General features: G+C 34.3%; 4 protein-coding genes across 4 annotated transcripts; 2 read left to right on the top strand and 2 right to left on the bottom strand.

The window, feature by feature from the left end:
* Nucleotides 1-1,859: 1,859 nt before the first annotated feature.
* LOC107617168 (Haloacid dehalogenase-like hydrolase (HAD) superfamily protein) lies at nt 1,860-3,704 on the top strand. The gene is made up of 7 exons (XM_016318946.3): nt 1,860-1,992; nt 2,069-2,232; nt 2,329-2,366; nt 2,455-2,542; nt 2,771-2,980; nt 3,074-3,139; nt 3,250-3,704. The coding sequence occupies exons 1-7, from the start codon at nt 1,953-1,955 to the stop codon at nt 3,421-3,423; spliced, it is 780 nt and encodes a 259-aa protein (XP_016174432.1). The 5' UTR covers nt 1,860-1,952; the 3' UTR covers nt 3,424-3,704.
* Nucleotides 3,705-4,037: 333 nt separating this feature from the next.
* LOC107617169 (photosystem I reaction center subunit II, chloroplastic) lies at nt 4,038-5,269 on the bottom strand. Its single transcript, XM_016318947.3, has one exon. It carries the CDS (start codon nt 4,873-4,875, stop codon nt 4,243-4,245), a length of 633 nt encoding a protein of 210 aa, XP_016174433.1. The 5' UTR covers nt 4,876-5,269; the 3' UTR covers nt 4,038-4,242.
* Nucleotides 5,270-10,380: 5,111 nt separating this feature from the next.
* On the top strand, nt 10,381-13,020 carry LOC107617167 (thermospermine synthase ACL5). The gene is made up of 10 exons (XM_016318945.3): nt 10,381-10,589; nt 11,025-11,091; nt 11,167-11,261; nt 11,344-11,446; nt 11,534-11,622; nt 11,737-11,893; nt 11,989-12,064; nt 12,179-12,237; nt 12,327-12,463; nt 12,544-13,020. The coding sequence occupies exons 1-10, from the start codon at nt 10,474-10,476 to the stop codon at nt 12,614-12,616; spliced, it is 972 nt and encodes a 323-aa protein (XP_016174431.1). The 5' UTR covers nt 10,381-10,473; the 3' UTR covers nt 12,617-13,020.
* On the bottom strand, nt 12,892-20,299 carry LOC107617165 (linoleate 9S-lipoxygenase 5). Its single transcript, XM_088497999.1, has 8 exons — nt 19,934-20,299; nt 19,431-19,723; nt 15,327-15,906; nt 15,156-15,241; nt 14,834-14,941; nt 14,372-14,676; nt 13,997-14,260; nt 12,892-13,914 (listed from the first exon to the last, which is right to left on the bottom strand). The coding sequence occupies exons 1-8, from the start codon at nt 20,136-20,138 to the stop codon at nt 13,146-13,148; spliced, it is 2,610 nt and encodes an 869-aa protein (XP_088354125.1). The 5' UTR covers nt 20,139-20,299; the 3' UTR covers nt 12,892-13,145.
* Nucleotides 20,300-22,082: the final 1,783 nt, after the last annotated feature.

Below are 22,082 nucleotides of genomic sequence, written 5' to 3'. Positions count from 1 at the left end.
TAATACGTATCGTCGTTATCGTTATTATCGAATTCGAATTTATATAATGGACAATTTTTTGTTCATTTGGTATTATACAATGATTTTGTTTTGAGCTAATTTTCAGTTCATTCGATACGCAGGTATTTCTGAATTTGAATTTATATAATAGACCATTTTTTGTTCATTTGGTATACAATGATTTTGTTTTGATAATATTTTCGATTCATTCGATTACCACAGAGAATCAGAATCAATAAAAATGTTAGCAAAATGTTGGTGTTATTGGTGATAACAATAATGATGATGGAGGATGAAGAAGAAAAGGAAGAAGGAGATAAAAAAAATTCAAATAAAAAAAAAGAGGAGGAGGAGGAGGAGGAGGAGGTGATGGTATGATAGTGATAACAATGACGATAATAAAAAAAATGAAAAAAAAGAGGAGAAAGATAAAGAAAAAAAAAAAAGACAATAAAATTTTGTAGGATAAACTAAATAACTTGAATAAATTTAAATATAAAATTGTTTAAATGTATAACGGACTCTTAAAAACGATGAGTTAGAAAAGATATTAATCTTGGTTTTCATAATTTGTTGGATTTGAGTTGGCACTAGCAAGTAGCAAACCCGAAGACTAGACAACAAAAATAATATAAAAACAATAAAACTCCAACTTTTAATAAGTTCTGATATAAAGTTGTCTTATTATTACTAGTGAGTCATCGCTTACAATACATGGTGTTATTAAATTTCCGATCCTATCCAGAACCAGAAGAGTTTTCATTTGCCCTTATCTATCTTCAACAAGATAGATGCATAGAATGGAAGGCACGTACACTTTAGTATAGTTGTTCCTTGATTATTATTGTACGTACTCATAATAAAAAAAAATTTATTAAATATATTAATTAACATCAGAGTGCTTGTTCTTATCCGCTTAATTTACAAGCTCGAGTAATCGATGTTATTCTATAGTACTACTGGGTACTGATGCTCTCTTCTACTTTTTATCGTTAATGGAGCATCGTGGAAATTAGTGGATCCTAGAATGCATTCTACAAAGAATCTATAATAAATTAATAAGTCACACTTTTCACATGTCTATTTTTATGGGAATAAACGCGTAAAAAACAGTATAGTATTTAATTTGTTACCCAAAATAATGAAAAATTAAAATTTATAAGTTGTATTCATATTCATAGAAGCATAAAAGAAAAAGAATATGTGGAGTTTGTAAATGATTTCCGTCGGTGCGTTATTATTCCACTTCAATTGGATTCCAAAACTGTCGTTTGTCGTTTGTCATTGGAGGGTTGAGTACGTAAGTTGGGTGACGTATTATTGTTTATTATTTGTTTTCCATTATGATTCATGACGAGGATTATTCTTAAAAATTTTATTTAATTAGTTGTGCTTACCTGATTTGAAACCAGGGTATGTGGTTCTAAATTTATCTACTCCAACATTTGCCCGAATATTGATAGATGATTAGATGCCATGCAAAATGACTAGTGACTAATGACTAATATGCTCTCATAAATAAATCTAACTTAAAAAACGATATATGAATAAATAATAATAACTTAGTTTCTAAATTGTGATAAATAATTCAGTGTGCATATCTGACTCCTCATAGAACAAAATGGCATGATAGGTAAACAAATAGCAAGTTATCAACTTCCGAATTTGCCCCATCATCATATCCCATACATATATTGAAATTAGTTGTTTCGTGGGGGGTATTTTGGTCCACGTATATGTAATAGAGTAGATGGTAGTTAGAAGTACGCGCCAATGGTGTGGGGCCCGGTCCATTCCCTCTGCTGTACTCGGTTCGCAACATCTTCACTATTATTTTTCAATGCCTATCCAATCCACGTGCTCGACGTCATCATCTCCTTCCCTTTAAATTGACCTCAGCTGAAGCTTCATTTTCGCTCTCCCTCTCTCGTTTCCTCTCATCAAAAACAAGAATGGGATTCTCCACTTCTCCCTTCCATTGCATCCTCTTCGGTAACTCTCTTATAATTGAACAAGCTTTTAATTTCTTCTTGTTTTCTCTAATTCCATCTGTGAATTGAACAAGCAGATTTGGATGACACCTTGTACTCATCAACCCTGGGAATCGACAAGTGCGTGAAGAAGAACATCGAACTCTTCCTCATCGAGAAATGTGGATTCTCCCACACGCAAGCCTCCACACTCCGCGTTGAACTCTTCAGAAATTACGGAAGCACCCTCGCCGGTTTGCGTGTCAGTAGTAGTATTCACTATTCACTATTCACTATTCACTTCTACCCTAATCCCTTTTCCCACCCTCATTCCTCAGCTTAATTTCTTAATCTGCAGGCACTAGGCTACGACATAACTGCAGAAGATTACCACAGGTGAGTGACTATTCATTAATTACATCTCTAACAACTACTTAATTACTTGTTTAAGCTGATCAATTTTAATTTGTGACACCAAATACAGTTTCGTGCACGGAAGGCTACCGTACGAGGTGATCAAGCCTGATGTCCAGTTACGCAACCTCCTATGCAGTATCAACCAAAGGAAACTTGTACGTTTAAATGTTCAATTCTCTCGTATAATAATTAGACAAATAAAATAGTCAGAATTTCTCTTATTTAGCATTAATTAATTATCGTAACAATTAATGAATATTAAATAAGACAAATTATAATTATTTTTGGCTGATTTTCTTTAGTTACCAAATATTTTTGTAATAATTTCACGAAATATATACTATTACTAAAATTGCAAAATTATTTTTATTTCTATGCTCAAGATATTTACCAACTCGGACCGGGTTCACGCGCTGACGGTGTTAGACCGCCTTGGTATAAAGGACTGCTTCGAACAGATCATATGCTTCGAGACCATTAACCCGAACCTACCCAACGCGACCCGACCCGATGAGTTCCCGGTTCTCCTCAAACCGTCGCTGGAAGCCTTTAAGGTGGCTCTCCAAGCTGCCAACGTGGATCCACGTCACACGGTATAATGAAAACAAAACTAAGTTAAATTTTTAATATAATCGCTTAGAAGGAAGATAATTCAAAATTTTAAAAAATCGAATGCATGTTTGCAGTTGTTTCTGGATGACAGCGCTCGCAATATTGCGGCGGGAAAAGAAACGGGTCTTCACACAGCTCTGGTAATATTCTAATTTAATTTCTAAACCAGCGTAGAAGTATGAAGTTTCATTTCATTACCAAGTGTTTTATAATTAGAACTAATTGATGGCTTTTGGGTTGATTTGTGAAGGTTGGGAAGACAGTGAAATGCAAAGGAGCAGATTATGCTGTGGAGAGTGTGCACAGTGTTCCTCAAGTAATTCCCGAGATATGGGTAAGCGAAATGGACGGTGCTGATGAAACGTTGACACGTTCTAAGAGCGATCTAGAGGCTGTGCTAACCACTGCAGCAGTTGGAGCCTGATCATTACATTTATTTTGGGGTGTTAGGTGTGGGCTTACAAGGCCCATCTTGTTGTACATACCCAACTTCCCAACCAATTCACAAGGATAATTAATGAACATAAATAAAAAATCACAAGGACCCCTATATTATTGGCGTCATTTTAATCATGTGCATAATTTACTGTAAGATGTAATATAATAATAATATTATTATTTCCTATTATACCTGTACATCTTAAAATATCAAGTGGTTTAAGAATAAAGTTTACTCTATTACTGTGAGTGATTTATAAATATCAATTAATGAGCATTTTAGTAACGATGATGCACCGAAAAGAAACTGAGTCTTCAATCACCTCGTACGTATTAGATATTTCGGAAGCTCAAAATATTCCTAATTAGTTGGTGAGGTAGTATTTATGCTTTATGGTGATAACCAAACAGAAAATGAATGTGGTGATCCGATTCTGAGTGTATGGTGATGCCAATGGGAAATGCATCACCTTGTAAGTTGCAATATGAGTCTCTTTCTTCTTTGTCTCTACATATGTTTTAAGAATTCTATCCTCACATACAGAGAATTTGTCCGCGCGAGTAGGCTTGATCAAGCTAAGCTAAAGTAAATTCATCATATTCCAAAACATGTTTTTTTTTTTTTTATAGATATTCGAAAACATGTTGATGATACTAATCCCTTCAAAATATAAAAAGGGGAAAGGAAAACCATAAAGGTACAGAGCTTAACATACATTTAATTTGTCACATATAAATATGATCATAATAAGTACAAGAGAAAAACCCAATCAGGGAACCAATGATTCATCAAGAGAAGTTGGAATTACAAATCATAGGGTTGTTTGCCAGTGAACTTAACCTCAATGGGGCTAACGTTCTTGCCAATGGACCTGAAGTTCTGACCAACACCTTGGCGACCAGCGTTGACTTTCTCAGGGTAAACACCATCCTTGGGATGCAAGTATTGGACCTCGCCGTTGGGGAAGACCCTATAGAACTGGTACTTGATCTTGTACTTTGACCGAAGCCTTGTCCCAAGAGCAAGGCACTGCTCTTTCCTTGCAAGCTTCAGAAGGTTCGGACCCTGCCTCATTATGGCGGCGCCACCTGTGGGCATCTCAAAGATCTGTTCTTTTGGGGAATCCCATGTTATCACATAGAACTCTTCCACTTGGGCCTTTCTCAATAGCCCTCCAGTGCTTCCTCCGAATATTGGGGATGGCGTGTTTGGATCCAGCTCAGGTGGGGTGAACCCCACTGGTGCCTCCTCCTTCTCAGCCACAGGTGCTGCAGCCTCTACTTTCTCCTCTGCAGCCGAAGCTCTTATGGTTGCGAACCTGAGCTGGGGCTTTGCGGTGGGGAAGGACACTGCGGGTGGTTGCTTCCATGCACGGTCGCTGGGCTTGGAAGCAGAGAGTGGTGGAGTGAAGAGGGAGGCTTGTGTTGCCATTGCCATTTCAGGATGAGAGGATACAATGAGATGGAGATCAATTGGAATCAGGATTCAGGAAGAGGTATTATTTTGAAATTTAGATGGGTGGTGTGGATTTGGATTTGGATGTGGATATATGGATAAGGTAATATGACTTGCACCAATTATGATTCATGTTTTTGATTCCATGTCTCACCACAGCCTCACACCTCTCATTTCCCTCCCCATCATACTCATTACTCAATGCTATTGTTCATTTTCCTCTTACTTGGAAATACCCTCAAACAACAGGCAAACACATTCTTTTTATTTTCAATGGGCCCAGCATCGATGAGTTGGGCTTAATTTAAGCTTCATAGTGGGCTACTCATTGGGCTCATGTTAAAAGATGAGGTCCTACTATAAATAATAACGTGTAATACCAGCTTGCTTGTTTGGGAAGGTCGCCCACTTTGTCTCTGCAGTATCCGAGGGATTAGTCATTGGGCTTCCGGCGGCCTGATGGATATCCTGGTGCAAACAAAAAAAAAAATAACCTGTAATACCTTGACCCAAAAAAAGGAACCTGTAATTCCAAAAGAAAAAATAATAATAACCTGTTATCAGATAATGGAGGTGGCTTGCAGCGCATGGGTAGGTAAACTTAGACCTAAATTATATAAGAGGAAAAAAACAGAAACAGAAAAGAAGAAGAAAAGGTACATATTCATGTGAAGATTTGTACATAATTGAATGTGATTTGTTATAAAGTAAGGGGTCCCAGCTTTTATCGTTTATGCGACCTATTTATTTCACAAAGAGAATATAAGCTTCAAACAACTTGTCAAACAAATTAAACACTAACCATTCATATTAGTTTACATTAAAATCAGTTACTAAAATTAGTTATTTGTATAAAATATATTAAAAATAAATTAAATAATATATATATTTATACACAAATATATTATATATAATAATTAATTTTAATAGTTAATTATAATTGTTAGAATATAATTAGGATCAATTAGAATTATTGTAAAAAGATAAAGCAGGTTGTTTGGCAGTTTGACAAGAAATGCAATCAAAATATTCATTTGGAACCTGACCTAAAACACCCTGAGAGACAAGAGGACGCAATTTTCCTAGGGAGGTGTGGGCAAGACGCTGATGCCATAAGTGGAGGGTAAAGGGAGAAGAAGCAGCACAGAGATTTAGTACAGGAGGAATATAAAGATTATCGAGTTCAAACAACCTTCCGACCTTACGTCCAGTCCCGATGATTTGTCCCGTCCGAGGATCCTGTACACGACAACCAGAAACAGAAAAAGTGATTTCAAAATCCATATCAATAAGTTGACCAACAGAAATAAGATTGAAGTTTAATTTGGGAATATAATAAGTATCAGGAAGATTAAGAGTTGACTAGGATATAGAACCCTTGTGTGTTGCGTGCAAGAGGGAGCCATTTGCAGTATTGACAGAAGGTCCATTTGTAGTGGTACATGGACGAGAAAATATTACGCAACGGAGACATGTGATTAAAACAACCCGAGTCAAAGTACCATTTAGAATTACCTGGAGAGGTGGAAAAAGCAGCAGGGGTATTACCAGAAACAGAGAGAAGACGCTGAAGAAGAGATGCAATATCAGAAAGAGAGACAGGAGACGAGTTGAGTGGACTAGGACGTGGTGGGCGAGTAGGACAGGCAGTAATTAAATGTCCCGAGAGCTTGCAGTAACGGCAGAACAGCTGTGAACAATGGTAGCTAAGATGACCTTTCTGGTGGCATGTGCGACATTCAACAGAAGGACAGTCGGGGAAGAGGTGCCCAGAACGGTTACAGTTTCGACAGAATTTACCCTTTCTGTCGGTGGCAGCAAAAACATCTGGCTTTTCCCATGATAGCAGTCACAAAGATCAAAGAGAGGACAGAAAACGGCAATTTCGGAGCAGAAAATGAGAAATCGAAGTGCAGAATCGGAAAGAGCTCACCAAAAAACCTTAGGGAGGGTCCCACTTGTCTACCCCATCAGCGCCACGTCAGCGAGACAAGGACACGTGTCGCCACCGGAGAGGAGCAAGAGAGACACGCTGGCAGCGAGGGGACGCGGGTCAACGTTGGGTCGGGCCGGGTCGCGCGCGGGTCAACCAAGGAGCTTCGTGCGACACGTGGCAGAGGGAGGAGCGTCCGATCAGCGCCGAGATCTAACGGCTGCTGAAGCTTCTGGAAGGAGAATGATGGAGGTGGACAGCGAACTTCCAGCGGTGCGTGACGGCGCGTCCGGTGGCGAATGGCGGCGATCTTGGAGGCGTTGGAAAGCTGAGGAAAAGGAGAACACGATGATGCCAGAGGTGACGAACCAAAGCGTCGAAAACAGATCGAAAAACGAGAGAGAAGAGACACGGTCGGAGGAGAAAAATAAGAAGGGCTATGAACAAAAATTCATGGGAAAAAAATTTTAGGCTCTTGATACTCAGATAATATTTTGATAATAGTAGAATACACTACTATGTGCTAGACAATAATTTAGACTAGCTTTGAGTGATAGGCAAATGTCAAAAAGGAACTTTAACGCATAACCAAAGGAAAATCAATTGATCAAATTAAAGCATACAAAAGTATATAGTACTAATCAATGACACTATATTCTCCTGTAGTTTAGGATCAAACCAAACTTATCTTAGGTACAAAAGTCATTCATGTTTGATGCAGAAAGTTATGCATTTACAAGATAAGATTACCAGCCTCATCCCTATCAGCTAAGGAAAAGATCATGTTATACATATACTGTATATCGCACTAATTATATTTGGAGATAGTTCATGTAAAAGAAAATAAGGATCATGAAAAATAAGAACAGTAGTGGCATATAACAGAGTTCAAGAGGAAGAAAGAAATTGGCTTTGTAGCACACAGAAAAATGTTACATAAAAGGACTTTTTTAGGGGTGTCAAAAATGTTACATAAAAGGACTTTGTATATCCCTAGAATGGGGTGCCAGTGGTGGAAAATTTTTTCTGTGGGGATGGAGATGGGGAGCGAAATTCCCTCGAGACAGGCGCGGGACCTGAGCGGGGATCCCCGCCCCATTCCCGATAATTCTCCGAATTTTTTAACTTAATAATCCTTACTTTATTTCTAACATAGGGATTCTTTTAGTAATTTCACTCATTAAAAAACCCTAACTCTATTGTTCAAGATTTTATTTTATGGATTATGATTTGCTATGTTATATTTCTAGACTTATAATCTTGGATAAGATATGTTTGTGTATTTGGAATAATATTTTGTAATTTGTTTTTTGGTTTTCTTAATATTTTTTATTATAATTTCCACGTGAATGTTAAACATAAAGAGATGAGGAATTGGGCCCCGCAAAAAATGCGAAAAACGCACTGAATAAGGATGGGGACAATTATTTCCCATGACGAAAAACGGAACAAAAACGGAGACGGGATTAATTCTGGGGGCGGAGATGGAGAGCAAGGTCCCCCGCCCCGCCCCACGCCATTGACATCCTAGACTTTTTATATTATTAGAGGGTCATTTAGTTTTATTTTATATATTTTTTTAATTTCAGTGTTGGGGGAGGAAGCACACGAGGACAATGAGTCCAGGATAGCTTCGAAAGAACTCCGAAACCAAGGATGATTTATGTGAATCATGGTTGGGCAGCATGAGCAACAATATCTCTTGGCTCCCTTGTCTTCATCAATGCCTATGTATGTGGAAACATCATGCTACCTATTCATGGGTTGGGGTTGATTGTGATAGTGATGATGATTACTTATGCCATGGCATGCGCAGTTCAATTGCAAGCAAAAAGGGAATAAATCAATAAATATATTTATATGGTAATTGGCATGCGCAGTTCTCGCCCATAGCTTTTGATGCAAAACGAGAATATTTATGATTATGTCCGAGGCACGCTTTCTTCTTGTTGCTTCCTTCTTTCCCTCTTCTTATTTTTTGAAAGGAAGAACACTTAGATATACTTGTGTTCAAATAAAATTAATAATTATAAATAGTTAGATAATAATTTAGTTAAATTTATTAAATTATTTAATAATTTTTAAATATTTATTTTGGAAAAGTCTAGGAATCAGCAATTTTTTTAAATTTTGGCCAGCATGTAACCAGTAAAAAAAAGTGAGTCATTGAATAAAATCTCACACCATTAAAATTATCATTGATAACTATTTGATAGCTACAAATCACAAAAGTTACTGGTCCTAGCACTCCTCTTTACTTTTGCATGAATATGTTTCCATCTTTTCACAAACTTCATAAGAGAATATATTTTTTTTAATAATTAGCCTAGCCATTTCTCTTTTATCTTTTTTCCTTCTAATAAGATGGACAATATTATACATTATACATACATTTCCAACGTGTCAATGCAACTTGCAGCATCATGCATGCATGCAATCTATATATTTATTTACACACAAATTGCAAGGAAAATACTATTTGGTCCTCTGAAGATTATTTTAGTTTTAACACAAATGTACTATTTTATTTAATAAGATACAAACCAGCATACATCTCATGTATTTGGTCCAAATTTTGTTGAAATATCAGAAAATTATTTAGCAAGTACAAAAAAAAAAGAAAATTTTTATTTCTAGACCTTGTTTTCAATTTTTTTTTTTAATCTTCTGGCATTTCTGTAAAATATTTTCTAAAAATATTCACTTAGTATAAATTATAAAACTATTAAAATTAGAAGGAGAAAATATCCTATTTTTTTCAAGTAAGTTTACAAAAGACTATGTTAAGATATGATCTTTATATATTTTTTTAGGCTTATCTATCATATGTCCTAAAGTCTAGGTTAAGATTAAAAATTGAGAAATTTTTTATTGAAAATACAAAAAATTTAAGTTTTTAATGCATTTGTTTTGTATCTATTAAATGAAAAAATTTAAGCTAACGAGTTATAGTTTAAATGACATAGTCTCCTTATACTTATTTAGAAGTCGTAGGTTCAAGTTTTCCTATCTTTAAAAAAAAAGAAAAAAAATTTAAAATTTTCTACTAATAATAAACTTATGAGAAAGTTTAGGGGGCCGCACTTTTGTTGAAATCTGTCCATCACTTAACCATCAAAGAAAAAATGATTAATCCTACACTATTAAATCTCATCACACACCATTAAAAATATTGATGCTGGCTAATTAATGACTAAATATCACAAATTCTGCTGGTCCTTAGCACTCCTCTAAACTTATTATGTGTCCTAAGGAACATATTAGCTAAATCCTAAATATATTTGTCTAACTGGGATTATTTTTAGAAGGATAAATTGTTATTTCTATCTTTTGAAAACTAATTTTATCAAAAATTAATTTTTTTTTGAGTTAAAATAATAGTTTACTCGTATATTCCGGAGCATCAACATCAAAAAACGACAAGATATATAGAGCTTATTTGTATTGTAGCTTTTACGAAACTCCAGGAGAATATTGTTCTTTTCAAGTATTGAATACATTGCTTCTACTTTGCTAGATTTTTTCCTCACATAATCATCATTCTCTCTTGTTCCTTTTGATTACGACCATCTTCACCTTCTATATATATATTCTCCACTACACTTCTCTTCTTTAGCTCTCTTTGATTTGTTAAAGCTTAGGGAGATATGGGTGAGGTAGCTCTCTCAAATGGGCAGAGCCATTCTATGAATGGTTACAGGAAGAGTTGTTGGTATGAAGAAGAGATTGAAGACAACTTAAGATGGTGTTTTGCTCTTAATAGGTACATCTTTTTAACTACTCTTCTTCCCTGTTCTTAGCTAATACAAAATCTCATATCACTAACTGTCACATGAAATACCACATTATAAGTTATAACTTTTCCTTATTGACTTTAGAAGATTCATAAAAAGAATAAAGCCAGAGACAATATGGTGAGAGAAGTAAGAACTTCTTTGAGTCCAAATGAGACAAAAATAGAACAAGTGGAACAATCTTTGGTGATTGCAGCTTCTCATGCTAGGAAAAGTAAAGTGAAATCATAAGCTCCTTTTGCCTATGGCTATGAAAAAGGCAGACATACATACATATACAAACAGTACATAATGAAAATAAGACATAGCAAAGTGTAGCTATATTTCAATTATCTTATTTGCTTTTATTATGAAGACACACTAATGTAAGAGTAATTTCATTTTCTTCTTTGGATCGGCTGTAGTATATTGCATACAGGAACTAGCCAATACCAAGATATTGCACTATTGGACACTAAGCCCTTTGGAAAGGTAAGCATCTTCTTTATACAAAAGAATTAAATCTACCTTTATGAAGAGGAAACTAAGTTTATGTGGCTGTTACAGGCATTGGTAATTGATGGGAAGCTTCAAAGTGCTGAGACAGACGAATTCATCTACCATGAATGTCTTGTTCATCCACCACTCCTTCACCATCCTAAGTAACTCCCTCCTATATGCTCTTTAAGAATCTAATTTCATTCCCAATCCCATGTGATTTACCTAGAACTTTTGTTCATTCAGCCCAAAGAATGTTTTTATTATGGGGGGAGGAGAGGGATCCACTGCAAGGGAATTGCTCAGGCATAATACCATTGACAAAGTTATAATGTGTGATATAGATGAGGTAAATTAATGTCTCCTAAGTTGGATAATATACATCCCATGGAGCTATATTATCAAAATTCATTTCTTCAAAGTTTTTATTGATCAGGAGGTGGTAGACTTCTGCAAATCATACTTAGTGGCAAACAGGGAAGCATTCCATGATCCGAGACTTAAGGTCATCATCAATGATGCCAGGTCTGTTAATCAAAATTATAACTTGTGATTCTTGAATTTACCAAGTTCTAATAGGTATCAGCCATGAATGCAAAAATTGTGATAAATTTTACTGCAATGTGTCATGATATGAAGGGCCGAGCTAGAAAGCAGAGAAGAGAGGTATGATGTGATAATTGGGGACTTGGCAGACCCAATTGATGGAGGCCCTTGTTATAAACTTTACACCAAGTCCTTCTATGATTGCACTGTCAAGCCTAGACTGAAGCAGGGTGGCATATTTGTAACACAGGTATTATAAGACCAGTGTCCATTACATGAATCAAACACTTATTAGAGGAAACAAAACTACAGTAACATTTCTACATTGATGTTATACTTATTCAGGCAGGACCAGCTGGAATATTCAGCCACACTGAGGTGTTTTCATCTATCTACAACACCTTGAGGCAGGTTTTTAAGTGTAAGCAATCTTCCAGGACATCCGAAAGATTTCCCTTTTTAGATATGGTCCTTTCTTTTTCTTGCATTTGATACCCAGTTATAGTAAATCAACCACTTCTCCTATTGTTTGCAGATGTTGTGCCTTATTCAGCTCACATACCATCCTATGCTGATATCTGGGGCTGGGTCATGGTAAACATCTTTCTTTATAAAATAGAATGAAATAGATATGAGTTGATGGTGACTTTTTTCTTTTCTTGGGTTCTGTTGGAATACAATAGGCCTCAGATTCTCCAATAGATCTGAGTGTGGAAGAGCTAGACAACAGAATGAGACAAAGAATTAAAGGGGAAAATAGATATCTGGACGGCAGAACATTCTCTTCAGCATCAACATTGAGCAAAGTTGTTCGTAAATCGTAAGTGAAATGCTAACCTTTGACAAGAACTTTTCCCAATCCCATATACTAGTGTTGACAGACATAAATGCTATTGGCAGGTTGGACAATGAAACTCATGTATATACAGAGGAAGCTGCAAGGTTCATACATGGCCATGGCAAGCAAGCTTAATTAACCAAGCTTGACAAGTATCACAACACATATAAAGAAAAGGAAGATAAGACACAACGCAAGTGAAAAGACTCTTGAGTTTTTCTTTGATTCTATGTATTTTCTTTTTGTTAGCTTCTTTTTCCTTTTGGTGTGTAGTTCACCCAAAAAGGCTCATATATATTTATATATGAATGAGCGAAAAGTGGTTTCTATTTTGTGCTTTTGTGTATGAGCATGTCAAGTTGTCAACGGTTATGCTAATACTCTAAATGCGAAAAACTCAAGTCAACTACTTAACAAAAGAAGAAGGATCATTACTAGTATATCTCAAGTTTGGAATCAAAACCATTACATAATGTATTATTGTACAAGTTCCAACAAATCAATGAAGTGCTAACATGATAATGTTAAGCCTATTAACATATAGATTTCACATATACTCTAGTCTTGGCATAAACAATTACATTTAAATACTAAGCTGAAAAACAATCATCTTTTACAACCCAATAAGAGAAGGGATCCTGGCAAACAGGGAAATTCTTACTACTTAGATAGAAACACTGTTGGGGATTCCTTTTCCAGTGAGACCACCCTCCCTTGAATAATCTGAGGTATTTGGATACAACAAGGTATAAGGCATCTGCACTGGACCGTTCCTGTTCTTCAATCTCTTGTCCTTGTTCCTTTCCATGATATTGTTCTCAATCTCTATGAGCTTCTGTTTGAATCTCTCAAATGCTGCTAATGGTTCAGCATCACAAGTCCAGTAAGGATTCTCTCTTTGCCCAAGATAAACCTCTTCCGTTGAATGTCTTGACAGAACTTCAATCAGTGACACACCAAGCAATGTTTGAAACTGTGCTGTGATTGTTTTCAGGAATGCCAACTCAGGATCCGACTCAAGCTCTTTGTACTCCGGTGTCCCTGGCTCTGGCATGAACCTGCGGCTCACCGTGGGCCGGTTAGGGAGGTATCCGGCATAAGGGTACTGTCCAAAATTCACTGCTGCATGAAATGCAGAAGCTATCCATATGATGGTGGTGCATGATTGAATGAGTTCATCTTTAGTCTTCATCTCTGGCCACCATGACCTGTCTTTCAAGTCACCATGACCCTGATAGCGGACTTCTTTCCACCAAGATTGGATTTCAGTGTCACTCTCAACCATCTCATCAGATTTGTAGTAGAAATTGCAGTATTCAGTCACCCAAGTTTCAATGGCATCCCAGATTTCTAAGCCATCCACAGCAAACGGGTAATCCTCTATCATGAGTTTAAGTCCATGAGGGCTGCTTGAATCTGGAACCGCCATCCCTCTAAAATTCAGCAATAACAGAATTACAATTTGGTTATGATCATATAAATCATTTTCTGGTATGAAGTTTTTTGAAAACTCACCTCTTGAGAAGATCAGCAGGAAGTGCTTGCTCTGTGAAAACCCAACTCTTGTATATAACAGCTGACATTTCCAAGGCGAATTTACCGGGAAAAACTGTTCTCTCTAGCACCCCTCCGGCATTAATGAGAGTGTGTCTAGCTAAGGCATTTATATGCATTGTGTCTCTAAAGTGTGGCTGCAAAAGCTTATGTATTGGGTGAAGAACACTTAATTGTCTGTTTGTGGCAATTATGAATGGTTCAATCACTGCATGAGTGAATAACCTACAAATAATGAGCTTGGCTTAGTGGCTTTCTTGTTATTTAGTCATCATTATTGGGAACAATAAAAGAAAACAAGAAGATTAATGAATGAAGTTTCAAATAGTCTCATACCAATGACTAACTAGTTGATGGTATCCTGAATCATTGACAGCAACATAAGCTTTGGCCAGTTGCCAAACAGTAGCCGGTACTCCTTCTTTTTGGGGAGTAAAAACTTTGCTAACTGCTCCATGTTGGTCCCCTTGTGGGTGTGGCAAGCTCAGTTCAATAGCCAATGGTTTCAATGTACCATCATTTTGTAGAAACAAGAGTGTTCTTGTGGCGTAAGTCTTTGTGGTTGTAGAATTTATTCGAGTTAAGTATGGCATCAATGCATCATGGTGATCAAGTATATACAACTTCTTGTTTTCAAGCGCCTATAAAACAATGATCAAAATCAAATACACAGAGCATTTCAATATGGATTAGGTGTTGCTTCTTCAAGTAGGACGCATTTTAAGAATATTTAAAAGAAAATGTTTTGCTAAAAAGAGACACACACTAAATACAATGCAAGACGAAAGTAGTTAGTACCTCATCTATAGTGAGTCCATCCAAACTGTTTTCTAAGTGCTTTGCTTTGATGGTACTATTTTGATCTCCATAGATTTCAGGGTCCAACTTGCTCACCGGGGGAAATTCCTGCAGATGTAAATCACTTTCTATTTTTTAATATCAAAAGGTTTCTAATAAGGATATCCAAACGAATAATGCAAGGAATGCAACTGTATATAAGGTAAAAACTCACGTGCAATTGTCATGATAATTTAGTCAAATCTATCAAATTATCTAACGATTTTCAATTATCAACTCCACGTATAGTCATCTGTATATATAAATGGTTGTTGCTTAGTACCTGGAGACGACGAATGATGACAGGGTTAACACCGGCAAGCATTTCTCTGGAAAATTCTTCATCGGTTCTCCATGCAGTCTTGCTAGCTGCATTATTTGTAGTTAAAGCTTAGTTCATAATAATCAAAGACAGGAATGAATAAGCATGCATATGCAAGCAAGCAAGCATTACCTTTGATGACATCTGGAACTGGGAATTTGAGGAACCTCTCACCATCATTCCTAACAAGTTCTCTAAACAGCTCATATGGAATGAGGTTTCTAAGTTGAGAAGCGAGACCTGGACTGGGCAGCTTAAGGCTTCCCTCGTAAATATCAAGAACATCTTGGAAAGTGTCAAACTCGTTAATGGTTTTATCGCAGAGAGATCTGATCTCAGGAAGAAGAACTTGAGCAATGGATTTGAGAGAATAAGCTAGAAAATCAGAGAACTTGAGGTGACCAAAGCGTTCATCTCTGGGAACATAGATGTCAAGATTGAAAAGGTGCAATCTGGACTCAGTATCGGGATCGGTGAGGGTGTTGTGGCGACTGGTTCTTGCACGGCGTGGGTATGGAAGGTCCTGGGAGCCACCAAGAACGGGACGAGCATAATGGGGACCATTGTCAGGAAGAGCAAGGTCGTTGTAGAAGGCATAGTCGTAGACTCTGTCCCATTCGTTAAGGGTACCCGTCCCTGTCCCTCGAAGCGTCGCTAACTCTTCTTCCCTCAACTTCCTAAGTGTCTCCGGTGTTTCACTTGGTAGGTATGCCTGAATTAAGCCAACAAAATTGAAATAATATTATAGGTGAAAATTCGTGTGGAGTTAATCTTTGTGTAAAGTTAATATACGAAAACTGTATATAATTTGTTAAGTCTGATTAAATAATTAATTAATAATTTTTATATATTATAGAGGTAAATATTAAATTGGGATTCGAAAAATTTTAGTATTGATAAAATGGTACCAAATTTTTTTTATTAACGAAATAGTCCCTAAAAGATTTTAAAATTTAACAAAATCACCCAACCGTAAAAAGAATGACATCACAGTGAATTAAAAACGTTGATGTGGCTTTCGGAAGAGAATCTAATGATGGCAAAAAGCTCCGGCAACATTTCTGGCAACCTCTTTCTTCTTCTTTGTGTTCGCTACTTCTTCTTCTTCAACACGCCGATGCGTCCATTCTACTATGACGGCTGAAGAAGCAGCTCGCTATAGCACGCTGCTGTATCTCACCGCATTCTTCGTGTTCGTCGCTTCTTCTTCGACATGCCGCTGCTCGTAACCTTTTGCGTCTCCTTCCGCCAAATCGCCATAGTATGCTGTTGCGTCTCCTTCCGCTATAATAGTACCTTATTGTGTTCTCGTGTTCACCTCTTTTTCTTCTTCAATACGTCGATGCGTCTCTTCCGCATCCCCTCCATCATGGCAGCACCTCTTGCTGCGTCCCCTTTCGTCATGGCAAAGAAAAAGAAGAAAATAAATTTCGCGTCCCCTCCACCATGGCAGCACCTCCCGCTGCGTCCCCTTCCGTCATGGCAAAGAAGGAGAAGAAAAAGAAAAAGCGTCCCTTCTGCCATGGCAGCACCTCGCCACTATGTCCCCTTCGTCGTGGCAAAGAAGAAGAAGAAGACCAAAAATGTCGTCAGAATTCTCTGCCATTATCGGAGCTCTCTTTCGATGGCCACATAAGCGTTTTTCGTTCATTGTGACGTTATTCTTTCAAGGTTAGGTGATTTTGTCAAATTTTAAAATCTTTCAAGGGTTATTTTATCAATAAAAAAAGTCAAGTACCATTTTATCAACGCCAAAATCTTTTAAATACCAATTTAATATTTACCTTTATATTATAATGAAATTCCAAACTTATCTCAATATTATATAACCCAACAATTCATAATACTCGAATTTACATATTTGCCCCAAATTCTAGAACCTTATCTTTTCAATTGGGTCCAGAAGATTGCGAGAAGGGAGTCACTCAGATGAAATGTTTATTTGAGTGTTATTAAATTGATAATTTTTTTTAGTAAAAATAATTTTTTTTAGTGTATTTGGTAAATTTTTAATAGTAAAAGTAAAAATACTAGAAAAATAAAAAATATTTTTTTTGAGAAGTTACAATTAACATTTTTTTTAAAAAACTGTTTTAAAAAAAAAGATATTTTTATGTAATAAATAAACAAAAAAATATTTTTATATGATTATAATTATACCCAAACATAATTGATAAATAAAAAAATCTTTTTGTATAAGTTATTCAAACATAAAATAAAATTACTACATTTTTATAAGATCTTTTTAAAAAAAAACATAAAAAATATATTTTTTTTAAAAGTTCACTCAAACAAATTAATTTGACCGAAAAAATGGTAAATCAAATTTTAAATTGATCTAAATTAATATTTTTTATAAAAAATGACTATAATATTCCTATTATAAAAATAACTAAAATATTCTTATTATATATTAAATTTTTGAAAATCTAAATTTTAATTTTTTTCTTTTCTATCGTTATAAGATTAGGATTTAAAATTTTTAAAATTAATATATATATATATATATATATAATAGAAATATTTTAGTTATTTTTTATAATAAAAATATTATAATTATTTTTTATAAAAAAATTAATTTAAACGAATTTAAAATTTAATTTATTAATTTTTCGATTAAACTGATTTATTCAATTTAATTTTAATAAAAATAACACAATTTAATCAATTATATGTATTAAATTTTAATTATTAAAAAATATCTTTAAAAACATATTTGTGACACAAAGTGACTATTTTGCGAGAATGATTAGGAGAGATCCATTCTAATAAAATAATATAATAATAATGACAAGAATATGTTGAGATCCATTCCAGTGACAGTAACAGCGACAATAAAATAACCTTCGTACCAATTGGATCGAATTTAAACAAATAATAATAATAATAATAATAATAATAATAATATACTCACATAATGATATTTTTATATAAAATTAATATTATAAATTTTTAGATGATTAATTAAATATATTTTGTCAATTTTATCAATTTATCTAATAATTTACAATATTATTTTTATATGAAGATGTCATTGTAAAAGTATCTACCCAATAATAAAATGAAGCATGCAAAACGGGAACTACATGACCCAGCTGGCACATAAGGCACAAGTACCACTTTTACTTTACCATCTTCTACCAAAAGTGAGTAAACCACATATGGTTTCAGTTTTCATCTATTCATTGTTCTATTCCCACAATGAACCCCAATCTTCAGAGGAATCAAATTAATATTTGTGTAAGTTTTTCTTTTTTTGGTATGTTCTTCATTTTGTATTCAAATTAATCAATAAAAATTAAATGAAAATAAAAATATAATTTTATATTATAAAAATAAAATATATAAAAAATTTTACATAAAAATTGGTATAGATATATTTTTTCTAATAATTAATGCACCAGGTTATTTGTTCCGCTATTTATTACCCGTTTTTCTTGCCAGAGATGTATGGTTAGTTTAGGTTTAATTTAGGAAAAATAAAAAGAATACAATACTAGAAAAAAAAAATTTAAAACATGTTGCAAAAAGAAGTGACAGGAAAAAAAATTTAACAAAAAGACAAATAAAATAAAATAAACTAAAAGAAGTGGGTGTAAGACAGAGACACTAAGAGTAAAATAAATATATATAAAAGTAAGTGCAAGGCACATACAATTATATAAAGGAAAAGTCTAAAGGGCCAGCAACTTTATTAAATTTTGGTCAGTATGTAACCATCAAAGAAGAGTAAGTCATTGGATGAAATTTTACACTAATCTTATACCATTAAAAATCTCATTGATGGCTATTTGAGGACTATAAATCCTAAAAGTTGCTGGCCCCTAACATTCCTCTTATATAAATAAGGGAAGTGCTAGATAAATAATGACTATTTTGAACAACATGAACAACCACTAATCAAATAAAAATACACTACACCATAATTTAATGTTACTAATTAAATTTACTCTTTTAACCCTATTAATTCACATTATTTACACATTGTTCAAAAATATTGTTAGTTACCTATACTTTTCTTATAAATATTATTGAAAAATTTTTAAATGTATCAATCAACGGCTAATATTTACTTAAACATTTATATTTAAAAGGTTTTTAATACTATTATTTTGATAAGGTATTATATGTGATCCATAATAGTGGTTGAGTAACATCATTATTCAGAATAATGAAATATTTTAATTTAGAAGATAATGAATCCATCCATCTATTGAAGAGTGAAATGGGAATGACCTTATTAGAGAAGAAGACACGGTCGTAGGTGTAACGATGAGCAGGGTATATCCAAGAATTGCAGGGAAAATGGAGAGAGCCATGGCCAGGAATGTCTTCAATGGTGATTGTCTTTAGATAAAACTGGCTATGGTGATTGTTCCTTACTATGATTGCCCCTGGCACCCCAATGCTCTCGTCCCAATCGAATTTCACCCCAAATTCTGTCTCTTTTGCTCCTGTCAATGATGTTATTTTTGAAACCCACCTCTCCAAGTATGCCACTTTCCCATGCTTTCCTCTATGCCCCTTCACTGTATATCATTAATGCCTTCGCTTCATCACTTACACTAATTAATTAAATTGTTACTTATAAGCTTCACTTATCTCACAAACAAATAATTTTTATTTATGGTATGAGATAGTGAGATCCAAGTCAAACAAGAAAGAGATATATATATAAAAATTCTTTTCTTGTGGAGTTGGCAAGTTTGAGGAATGAGAGGAAGCTAAGTTATGATAACCTGGATCAGGAGTGAGAGAACTAACAAGCTGAAGAGAGACACCGTTGCCCATCAACTCATGGATTCGATCAAGAACGTTGGATTTGATGTCATGGAAATCCAACACCCCTTTCTTCATCAACACCACCTTCCCTCTTACACTAGTCTTCTTCTTCTCCTTGCTGCTTCTACCACCCACACCGTTCTGCTGCTTGTGATTCTCCATGCCTTGGCTTCTTCCTTCTTACCGTTTCATACAGTTCTGGATCGGAGTTTTGCTTGGCTTCGCCCTTGCTTCTCTTCCTTCTCTTGCTCAACCCTTCACACAATTGGTTAAATAAATAATCACATACATGGGTGGTCCTTTTTTTTGTAATATAATGTGGCGTCACATTTGGTGGGGACCCATATGCTTTTGTATGTATTATATTATTGAAAAAAATTTTAAGTGTACCTTAAACACCAATAAACACCAGTCACCCAAAAAAAAAACACCAATAAACACCGAGAAAAATTAGCGAAGGGACTAGTTTGGTGCACGACATTCAATTTTAGGGATTAAAACGAGTCATTTAATGTAAAGTGAGAGATTAATTTGGTGCATATACAACGATAACATAATAGATGACACGTGAACGAATACTGTTGCGACACATGGCACAAATGGACACGTGGCCAAATAACATTGTGACACGTGACATAACCATCCACGTCAGCATGCCACGTGTCACTGGTCACCACATTATTATGTCATTACACGTGACCAAATCATAAAATAACACGTGTCACTTATAATCTACGTCATCATGTCATGTCATCACGTCATTAATAAAAAATAGGTTAGGGACTAATATGGTGCACTTTTTTCAATCTCAGAGACGTAATTGGTGCAATTGAAATTTCAGAAACAATTTTAGTGCACGACGCTAATTTCAAGAACCATTTTAAGATTTAACTCACTCTTCCTATATTACTATAGTATTGTTATTTGTTATTACACCTCTTTTAATACTAAAAATTATTCCTTTAGTTTATCTGTAGATAATTAAAGGACCTGATTCTTCTACAACAACCATTGGCTTGGGGCTACCTATCTCACGTTCTTCTAAAGTTACATGTTTTTCTATTACTATTTAATTCTGCATATCTTTCCCCACATATAAAATTTATAAGAAGATTTTTAAGTGTACCGTCATATCGATATATCAGTAATTTTTAATCATTGATCTTAATTATATATTATATATATTTTTTATAATTAAAATTAACAATTAAAAATAATTAAAATACCGATATAATGGTACATTTAAAAATTTTCTAATCTTATATTCATGTTTACTTTTCTTGCTTTCTGTTTTCATGTTCTGACTTTGATAAAAATTAATTTGTTGTAGATCTAAATTTATTAATTAATAAATTATTATATGTATAAAATAAAATTTAAATTCTTAACATTTATTTAAATAAATAAGCAAACTCACCACTTAACTATATATTAGTATATATTGACTACCACTGATCTAGGTATCAATCTTAATTATATTCATGTTTATTTTCAAACTATTTTCACAAGCTTACAATAATCTTGAATCGACACATGAAAAAGATATATCATCAAATTTGTGGGGAAAAAAATATATGACTAATTGTTTCCCATCTATCAACATTATGTAAATTTACATTCACATGTTAATATATATATTGATGACTATTGGGTCTTTTTCACCAACATAATCCATATGTTTCATTCACATGCATCATGGCTAGGTCAAAGAAGGTATGCAATTAGCAAAAATAATGTTCTCCATGTGCTATTCTCCAGTCAATTATTGGTCGTTTTAGAATTATTATTATTATTACACCATAAGAAAATTAAACTTTATAAAAAATCTTTTACTGAAATTTAATTTTGTTACAAATTATAAATTAAAATTGTCTTATTTAATATTTATTAATTATCACTAAAATAATCATATAATTTTAAATATAATAAATATATAATTACAAATATTATATATATAAAATTATAAATATTATATTATATAAATTCAAATCGACTAAAATTATTCTATTAATATTTATTAATTGTTATTAAAATAATTTTAAATATTATCTTTTTAACACTTTCAATTCTTTATGTTTTATTGTCAATTTGTCATGCCACCAAGTC

This window comes from Arachis ipaensis, chromosome B9 (assembly GCF_059453495.1).
Source record: "Arachis ipaensis isolate K30076 ecotype BB chromosome B9, ASM5945349v1, whole genome shotgun sequence".
NCBI classification, from domain to species: Eukaryota; Viridiplantae; Streptophyta; class Magnoliopsida; order Fabales; family Fabaceae; genus Arachis; species Arachis ipaensis.
This window is presented reverse-complemented; position numbering and strand designations above follow the sequence as displayed.

Excerpts from the sequence above, each read along its gene's own strand:
- LOC107617169 (XM_016318947.3), bottom strand. The coding sequence starts at position 4,875 with ATGGCAATGGCAACACAAGCCTCCCTCTTCACTCCACCACTCTCTGCT.
- LOC107617165 (XM_088497999.1), bottom strand. The coding sequence starts at position 20,138 with ATGGAGAATCACAAGCAGCAGAACGGTGTGGGTGGTAGAAGCAGCAAG. Across the intron at positions 15,907-19,430 it reads GTGTCTTCTTCTCTAATAAG|GCATACCTACCAAGTGAAAC; the intron begins GTCATTCCCATT and ends GGCTTAATTCAG. Across the intron at positions 13,915-13,996 it reads CCTGCTGATCTTCTCAAGAG|AGGGATGGCGGTTCCAGATT; the intron begins GTGAGTTTTCAA and ends GCTGAATTTTAG.
- LOC107617168 (XM_016318946.3), top strand. The coding sequence starts at position 1,953 with ATGGGATTCTCCACTTCTCCCTTCCATTGCATCCTCTTCG. Across the intron at positions 2,233-2,328 it reads GCACCCTCGCCGGTTTGCGT|GCACTAGGCTACGACATAAC; the intron begins GTCAGTAGTAGT and ends CTTAATCTGCAG. Across the intron at positions 2,543-2,770 it reads GTATCAACCAAAGGAAACTT|ATATTTACCAACTCGGACCG; the intron begins GTACGTTTAAAT and ends TCTATGCTCAAG.
- LOC107617167 (XM_016318945.3), top strand. The coding sequence starts at position 10,474 with ATGGGTGAGGTAGCTCTCTCAAATGGGCAGAGCCATTCTATGAATGGT. Across the intron at positions 11,262-11,343 it reads CCACTCCTTCACCATCCTAA|CCCAAAGAATGTTTTTATTA; the intron begins GTAACTCCCTCC and ends TTGTTCATTCAG. Across the intron at positions 11,623-11,736 it reads GTCATCATCAATGATGCCAG|GGCCGAGCTAGAAAGCAGAG; the intron begins GTCTGTTAATCA and ends CATGATATGAAG.